General features: G+C 28.5%; 1 protein-coding gene across 1 annotated transcript; it reads left to right on the forward strand.

Annotated features, from left to right (window-relative positions):
- The first annotated feature begins 1,529 nt into the window (after window positions 1–1,529).
- Window positions 1,530–3,912, forward strand: LOC136086703 (uncharacterized). Its single transcript, XM_065808988.1, has 2 exons — window positions 1,530–1,614; window positions 1,715–3,912. The coding sequence occupies exon 2, from the start codon at window positions 1,866–1,868 to the stop codon at window positions 3,840–3,842; it is 1,977 nt and encodes a 658-aa protein (XP_065665060.1). The 5' UTR covers window positions 1,530–1,614; window positions 1,715–1,865; the 3' UTR covers window positions 3,843–3,912.
- The last annotated feature ends 5,289 nt before the right edge of the window (window positions 3,913–9,201 follow it).

Below are 9,201 nucleotides of genomic sequence, written 5' to 3' on the forward strand. Positions count from 1 at the left end.
ATGTGTGTGTGTATATATATATATATATATATATATATATATATATATATATATATATATATAAATAAATATGTGTATATATACATATATAAACATATCGTTAATATACTCAAGTGCTGAACATAATGCATTCAATAGGCTTTAATAAGTTTACACAATTGTACATACAGTAAGCTCCACTGAATATACTTTGATCCAGATAACAAATTTTTACATATAATTTATGTAAGAATGTATTATGCAAATAATTTGTTTAATTAAGTTAATATTATGACAAAAGTATAATGAGTACGTACATAAATGATATATTTAAATACGTATCTACTAATTAGTTATACAAAATATTTGCCTGATACACAAACACAATAACAATAATTAAGTTATTTAAGCTCGAAAACATTAAATTTGGAGTATAAAATAAAACATGCAAAGAAAAATATCAAAATCGCATCTATATTATTGTATTAAATGTTCAAATTTACATCATAAATTTTTATTATGAATTTATACAAACTATTCAGTATAAAATGATATTATAATGATATATATATAATATTATAGTATTTATATATACTCTACTATATTATAGTAAATATTCAAAAATATATATGAGTATACAGTAATTACATATACATGTTTAACATAAAAACAAAAACTAGGGTTTTAAAAACAAGTGTTAGGAAAGTTATACTTTGACATTAAAAAAAAAATTGAATCCAACAAGCAGAAAAAAGAAACAATTTAAGAACATATCATTCGAAAATTAAAATAAAATTTTTACGTTACAACGCTCAGAATTTTTTTAATGAATTTATAAAAAAATAAACAAATTAGCATTTAGACGAATACTTAATGATTGCATAAAAAACAACTTTTAATATACTGAGACGTTTAATATACGTTCCTTCTTATTATTTTCCTTTTATGATCAGTAAATTGGATAATCCCAATAAAAACTTTACTCAAAAAATAAGATCTAGATATTTATTTATACCTAAAATAATAAGTATGTGGTTGTTATTAAATAAATCTTTTCGTAACTAAAGACCGTAGCTATCATTAAAATCTATAATTTTGAAAGTTTTAATACTTTTGTGTATAATAACTTGCCACTTTCAAACGACTGTGGCAAAGTATCAACCATTCGCAAAGTATCGAAATCGCTAAAGTATTGAATTGCACGCGAATTTGCATTCGTGGCAAAGTATCAATCATTCAAAGTACTATTTATTCGGGCAAAGTAACGATTAAGGGATTGCCAAAACAGAATACTGTTTTAACGCCAACTTTACGAAATTCTCTTCTAAGAACTAGGCTTAATCTCAGGACCAACAGTAAAATAATTAGATTTTTGATATCAATTTTTGAGTATATATATATATTATATATATATATATATATATATATATATATATATATATATATATATATATATATATATATATATATATATATATATATATATATATATATATATATATATATATATATATTGTACTTTTTGACTAACTTTGACGAATTTTCAAAATAATCATGAAAGTTTGTTATTTCAACGCTAAGACAAATTGTGGATAAAAGTGTGTTTGTCCTTAAAAAAGTCAGTTGCAACCAAAAGTTAGCGTAAATTTTTTTGCTTTAATTTCGCTATTTGGATTAGTATAATTTAGAAATGACTGTTTTAAATATTTGACTAGATGTCTTATATTTTTTTCAGCAAAGTTTAAACAGCACAGCAACTGATCAAACTGCCGTGCCTTGAAGATATTCAACCTTTACAACGTCTTTATTTTTTGTGCAATTAGGCAAAATGCAACTTTGTGCCTAAGTTTGTAAGTTACATAATTACTTACTAACTTTAACTTAAAATGTTTAAAGTGTTTTTAAGTTTGCATTTGCTTGTTTTCGTGGTTACTAACAATGAAGACATAAATGACTTTATCTATACATCGAGCGATTTTATTTTTGACACACCAGACGTCATTAAAGAGTATTTTCGAGAAGACGGAACCAAAGTAACCTTAGAAGCTTATCGAACTAAAAATAATGAAAAACATTTGGCAAACAACCAACACAGTAGTCTCAGATGGTTTTCACTGGGTCAGCCAGAGATTACTGATTTTAGTAAGAATAGTAGGTTTGGATTTAGGAAGCTTTCTTTTTGGGTTCTGTTTGAAATGTTGACCAGTCTCGACAAAAAGGAGTTAGCAGAAGAGGTACGACGTGACAAAAACATAGTTGTAAATCCGTCACAGTTTTCAGATTTAGACGCCAACACAATAGAATGCTTCATCGAATTGTATGACGTTGAAGAGTTAAAAACAGTTACACTTAAGGGAAAAGTTTTCAATTTCAAGAAATCACCATACGAAATAGATTTTAAATATCCGGTTGGCACCAAAGAAAGAAACCTTTTCGAGCAAGAAATAAAAACAGAGCCAAACCTAAAATTCATATGTAATGTAACAGCAGGTGCGCAGGTTCAAAAGTCTAATACGTTCACTCTTACGTTGCAAGAAAGCAACAATCTCCGATTAAGCGATAAACTATTTGGTCCTGCCAACGAAGTGTACGTGACACGAGATCAATTAACAGAACTAAGCAATGAAGTCAACTCTTACTTTAATGTAATTGAGGACTATCAGATTTCACAAGAACAATTTAGTTCAGCATTTGTTGACAATTTAATAAGCTTGAGTGGTCAGACAACGTTTAAGTCAGTCAGCTTGGATGATGCCCTCAAAAGTTTATCAAAATACACAATGGAATTTCGAAACGATTTAGATCCTGATCAAATAAAAAAAGATTTGTCTGAGGTGTTTAAAATTGAAAAGTTAGGTAACAAAAGCCGGATTGTGTTTGATGAAAAATATTATAAAGAGTTGGAAAAACAATCTTCTGAAAGTGGCGCTGCATCAGCCTCGGTTAAAGTGTTTGGAATGGGTAAAGGCTCAGCTTCAGCCTCATATGCAAAGAGTCAGGCTAATCATTGGCTTGAGAAAGGTAGTAGTTTAGATGATCAACTAAGAGACTTAAACACATATTCGGAAAATAAAATGAAATATGAATTTGAGGGCAACAAAATAGTACCAAAGACTCTGCAAGTCAGTAAACTGCAAGCTTCAGCATTTAAAAGAACTCTTAGTTTCTCGCGAATTAAAAACTATTATTATGAAGCAGATTACAACCGAGTTTTTACATTGAACACTCAAAATTCAAAAGAGTTAATAAATCAATTCCAATTGCAATCAAAAATAGAATTTGAAATGATAAAAAAAGAAATTTTAAAAGATAAAATAAATCAAATTCGGATGATTAGCTCTGAAAAAATGCTGCAGTTGTTTGGTTCAGACGGAAAAGGTACGGGTGAAATGAGCGGGTGGTACTTATGTGATGGACAAAATGGCACACCGGACCTGCGCGGTCGATTTTTGGTTGGGAAAGGTGGAGATGGCTTTGAACAGGTTGGAAAAACAGGAGGCGCCGCCAAAGTTAAATTGACATCAGCACAAATTCCGTCGCATTCTCATCCGCATTTTCATCAAGTTAATCTGAATACAAATGCAGCTGGCTCTCACAATCACGCTTACCTAGATATTTATTTCAGCGAGTTTCATACCGCATCCTCAAACTGGGTTAGTGTTCCAGGCGGAGTAGGATCTGCAAGAAGTGATAATGACAATCATGGTCATCAGATGTGGAGAGCCACTGAATTTGGTGGCCCCCATAGCCATCGTGTTGACGGAGTAACTGGTAATTCTGATGTAGCAGCGGGTGGTGATCAAGAACACGAAAACCGTCCGCCCTTTTATGTTGTTCAATATATAATCTTTTTGGGACAGTAGCTCCATTTTTTTTTAAACATTTTTAAGTAATAATACCAAACTATTATTGAATTAAACTTTGGCGACATTATTTCTCTTTTTTTTTTTTTTATTTATTCCGTATATATTTTTCTGTTTAATGAAATAAGTTTTAATAATAATTTCATAATAAAAAATATCAATTAAATATAAAATTTCAAAAATAAACAGGGACTCAAAGAAGATATGAGTGATGCAATACCACCTTAATAGACCGTGTGAATAAAAAAATAGCGAATGCCTTTAATTAGTTATTGGTTAGCTTTACGTGAATAAAAGACTTTTCCTCAAACTTTTATTCCAATTATAATTTTAGTCCAACTATAATTCTTACTTGTTTTTCATTAATATTAAAGCAAGTTATTTGTATTAGGCAACTATTATTAACTATATATATTGTATAATAATTTTTGAATTAATGTAAATAATTATTTTTTGCCGTAAACAATTTGGATTAAAATTTTGTCGTTCCACTAATTATGCAATTACTCATCCTGCACATTACATATTTAAAGCGTTTCATAAAGAAAAGTATACCCTAGATGTGTTTATTGATTTTAGTAAAGCTTTTGGTAAAATCAATCATCAAATACTTCTATCCAAACTCAAAAGTTACAATATGGAAAATACTAACATATCCTAGCTTCAGATTTTTTGAATTGATAGTAAGCAATTTATTATATAAGATTGAATAGAAACTGATAAAGAGACAAGTGCTTGTTGTGTTTTTCACGGATCATTTTTAGGACCACTTTTTCTCATTTTTATAAATAATTTAAATAAATTTTCTTACATTTTAAGATCAATTTTGGTTGCAGATTATACCAACTTGTTTTATTCAAGTAAAGATTTTTAGTGTATTATTTTAAACAGTAAACGAAGAACTTTACAAATTAACCAAGTAGTTTAAGTCAAACAAACTATCTTTAAATATCGATAAAACTAAATATATGTTATTCCATCGTCCTAATAAATTATAAGATACTCCCTAAAAACTTCTGGACCGATTCGTTGATAGCAAATTAATAAAAAGAAAGCAATAAATGAAGTTTTAAGTGTGGTTATGTGAAAATGTATAAAAATGTAACCGCATTGATGCAGTTAAAAATAAATATCCTATAGTATTGCTATAATGTACAAAGCCAAACAGTTTTTAAATATATCTTTTTATTATTTAATTCAGTGAATTTTTGTGGTTTTTCGACCCCCGTTCCCACTTAGTCATTTTTGCAAACCTTTCGCCTAAAAAAATATGTCCGTTTTTTTTTTTATAATTAATATTGCAATAACTCTTTAAAAAATAAAGACAATGATTGGTGTCTTTGAACAGGAACCAAAGTGTTGTTTGAAAAACACGAACAAACAATTTTTTATTTCAAATAGTAAACAAAGAACTTTACAAATTAACGAAATGGTTTAAGTGACACAAACTTTTTTGAAATATCAATAAAACTAAACATATGTTATTCCATCGTCTTAATAAATTATTAAATAATCCCTTAAAACTTCTTGACCTATTCCTTGATAACGAATTAATGAAAAAAAAGCAGTAAATGAAGTTTTTAAGTGTGGTTATGAAAATGTATGAAAATGTTGACACATAAAATTAGTTAAAATTAAAGTGTTGGTTTAATGTACAAAGCCAAGCATTTATTAAGTATATTTTTTTATTATTTTATTCAGTGATTTTTTGTGTTTTTTCGACCGCCATCCCCCCTTAGTATTTTTGGCCATTCTCCTTCCTTAAAAAATATGTCAGTTTTTATCAAAAATTAGTATGGCTTTTATACTCTTAATATGGATAATAATATTCGATGGCCCGAACTCTAACTCTTCAAAAAAGAAAAGAAAATAATATTCGATGGCTCGAACTCGAACTCTTCAAGAAAAGAAAATGTTTAAATAAATATTTGGTAGCTTTGTTAAAAGACACCTAAGCAATAATATTCGTATTCCAATCAAAATTTCTTTTCTTGGTTCGAGTTTAATAGAAATTAGGTTGATTTGTTGAAAAACTTTTACCGTCAACAGACGGACAAGTGCGTGCAGCAAATGTACGATGTGTCTCCGCTGGAAAGTTTATGTATTTGAGGTCCAGTTAATAAATTGTGTTTACAAGAAGAAAATAAACTTAATTCTGTCTAAACTACGTTTATGAATGAAAATAACATTCAGCTATTCGTGACTACTGTTGGTGGCGGGAGTGTTGCGCAAATCAAATTGTCATTAACGTAAATCGTTTGGATTGGCTGATTGTATAAAACTATTAATGTCCCCCTTAAAAATTTGTATGAACAGCGTGTCTATCGAAGCCTCGCTCTTTTGGAGTATCCTATCAAACAACAACGGAATCGAGCAACTCTTCCACAACTAGCTGTGATCCACGATCTCTTCTTTGTGTTTATCACATATTTATATAATAATACTATTATAATACACAGTGCAATGGAGCATACTTCAAGACCATGGTAGACATCCCAAACAATTTTTTTTTTTGATAATGAACAGGGACCATTTCCCGATTCTAAAAACGTATTAAACAAAATCATCCATTGGGGGCTTTTTGAGAAATTAGGAATTTTAGATTTTTGAGAGTTTGCGTGATAAAAAAAATCACATGAAGTCTGATTTTGACGTTTTTTGTGTCAAAATGACCGTCTTTTAAAATCAAGAAGGTTTGTTTTTCTTCAACAATACTATCCGAGGTCGTATTCACTGTCAAATTGTCTTATACACAATCCTTAAAATGAATCATTTCTTTTCATTTCCGAAAAAAATGTATAACCTATTTTATACCTAAAACATATTTTTAGAGTCAATTTGGTATTTTTGGTTTAGTTAGGAGGTATGGTAGGTTTTAGAAATGTGTCAGTAAATTAAAAAATTTATTTACATAGCTTTTATTCATTGAAGGCAAAGTGGCGAGAATGAGAGTTTTGTGAACACTTGAAGCCTTATAATCTTGGCTTGAATATCCTTCCCCATTTCGACTTTTTTTCTCTGGGATAATATGTGTCTTCATTTCTGGGTTTAATGTAATTGACAAAGTCACTTTAAGATACCCTTGCCCCCCGTCAACGCCAAGCTTGATATCAAAATCATTAGGGACCTGATTTCTGTGTTGAAGGACCAGGGCCACAAGTTCTTCAACATCATTACAATATACTCCAGTATTAAAATATACTCCTCGTTCTCAACCATCTAAACATGTAAAATCAAAAATTAGTTACCTAGCCACTTGTGTTATACTAATTAAATGTTAATACTCAACCTGTCTAAAACAAGCTTGTCAATTTCTTACTGAATCCTGGTTCAACATTTACACCCTCAGACCGAAGAAACTGATTTATCTTAATCATTTTACGATCACTGCAGTGAAGTTTCAGTTGAAGTAGATTAAGTTTTTCTGATGTAAAATATGGTTTTTTCGGCTCAGTTCCAATCCTGACAACCATCTTATTCGGGCCAAAAGTGTTTAGAATTATTTCCCTATTTGAACTAAGATCTTTCAAAGATCTTGAAAGAACTCTTTGTTTAGTCACAGGGGATGCCGACTGTGCAATAGCTGACAAATTCTTTTGTCTCTCTAATTTGGTGCAAGGATGAGACTTTCCTTTTCCAATTTGGGCATAGCATGTATTGCATAAATCTCTCTCTACTAACTGGTTTTCAGGACCTCAAGCAACTAGATTTCCTGTAAAGCATTTTACCAATGGGATCTGTAACTTTAATTTTTCCATTCTTTCTTCCATTTTTAGAGATGAAACATTCACATTTGCCCCCTCTAACAATTCTAGTGTTCAAATCTAAAAGAAAAAAAAATTCTTGGCATGAATATGCAACATATTTATTTAAATATCACCAAATTGTTTAATGAAAATTGTACTTATATTTGGCATTTACCTTCATAACTTGGTCTGGATTTAAAGGTTATATCTACACTCAACAACTTTTTTCTACATTTTGAGCAAATCATGTCAGGGAGATCTGGGTTTTGGCTCGCATAACCTTGCCAAAAGTGCATTTTAGAAGCTGGCAGTAATCATGTTTTCCATTTGATAAATTAGTTTTCACTTTGCAGTTAATAAATCTTAAATCTTTTGACTTCTGAAAACAGCAAATGCAGAACAACATCTGAAAAAAAATTTCTTACTTGAATAAACTCTTTGTAAAATATAACAATGTCGACTTAAACACAAGTAGTGCTGCACAATTTCACATAAGTTGGTAATAATTATGTAAACATTTACTAAAATCAGCTGATTAATTGGTAAACAGCTGTTATTGGTAAATAAAGTATTTAAAATAATGTTTATTAAAAAAACCGGTTATTTTATAAACTTTTATTAGTCAAAAGTATATTCATAAAGTGCACATATTAAGTACATACATTAAGTATATATATTAATCAAATGTTAATCAATATAAAATATTTCAAATTTTTTAGCTTTTTCTGAACACAGTGCAGTGAAGCATACTTCAAGACCATGGTAGACATCCCAAACAATTTTTTCCTCTCAAAACCTCTCAAAAATCTAAAATACCTAATTTCTCAAAAAGCCCCCAATGGATGATTTTGTTTAATACGTTTTTGGAATCGGGAAATGGTCCATGTTCATTGCCAAAAAAAATTGTTTGGGATGTCTACCATGGTCTTGAAGTATGCTCCACTGCACTGTGAATATATTAATAAATTGAACTCGTTTTACAATACGACTCTTACGTAAAACATCGTATATATATATATATATATATATATATATATATATATATATATATATATATATATATATATATATATATATATATATATATATACATATATATATATATATATATATATATATATATATATATATATATATATATATATATATATATATATATATATATTTAAATATATATATATATATATATATATATATATATATATATATATACATATATATATATATATATATATATATATATATATATATATATATATATATATATATATATATATATATATATATATATATATATATTCGTTTACAAAAACAGTTAACTAAAGGTAAATAAAAACAAAGAAGACAAAGCTTACTGGTTTTCTTAAAAAAATTCAAGCGCTATTATATATAGCTATTATACAAAAATCTCTGTATTATTACTAACTTTCATACAGCTTACTAAAATATCGGAAGTGAGTAACTGATTATACTGAAAATGTACCACAAAATTAATGAAATACTATATCATCTTCAAATCTTGGTTTATAAAAACAGATAAGATAAAGCTAACTGGCTTAACTTACTTAACAAAATTCAACGGCTATTTTATTGCTGTTATACAAAAAAATTAA

Source organism: Hydra vulgaris, chromosome 11 (genome assembly GCF_038396675.1).
Source record: "Hydra vulgaris chromosome 11, alternate assembly HydraT2T_AEP".
NCBI classification, from domain to species: Eukaryota; Metazoa; Cnidaria; class Hydrozoa; order Anthoathecata; family Hydridae; genus Hydra; species Hydra vulgaris.

Bases quoted from the DNA above. Each gene is read 5' to 3' on its own strand.
- LOC136086703 (XM_065808988.1), top strand. From the start codon at position 1,866: ATGTTTAAAGTGTTTTTAAGTTTGCATTTGCTTGTTTTCGTGGTTACT.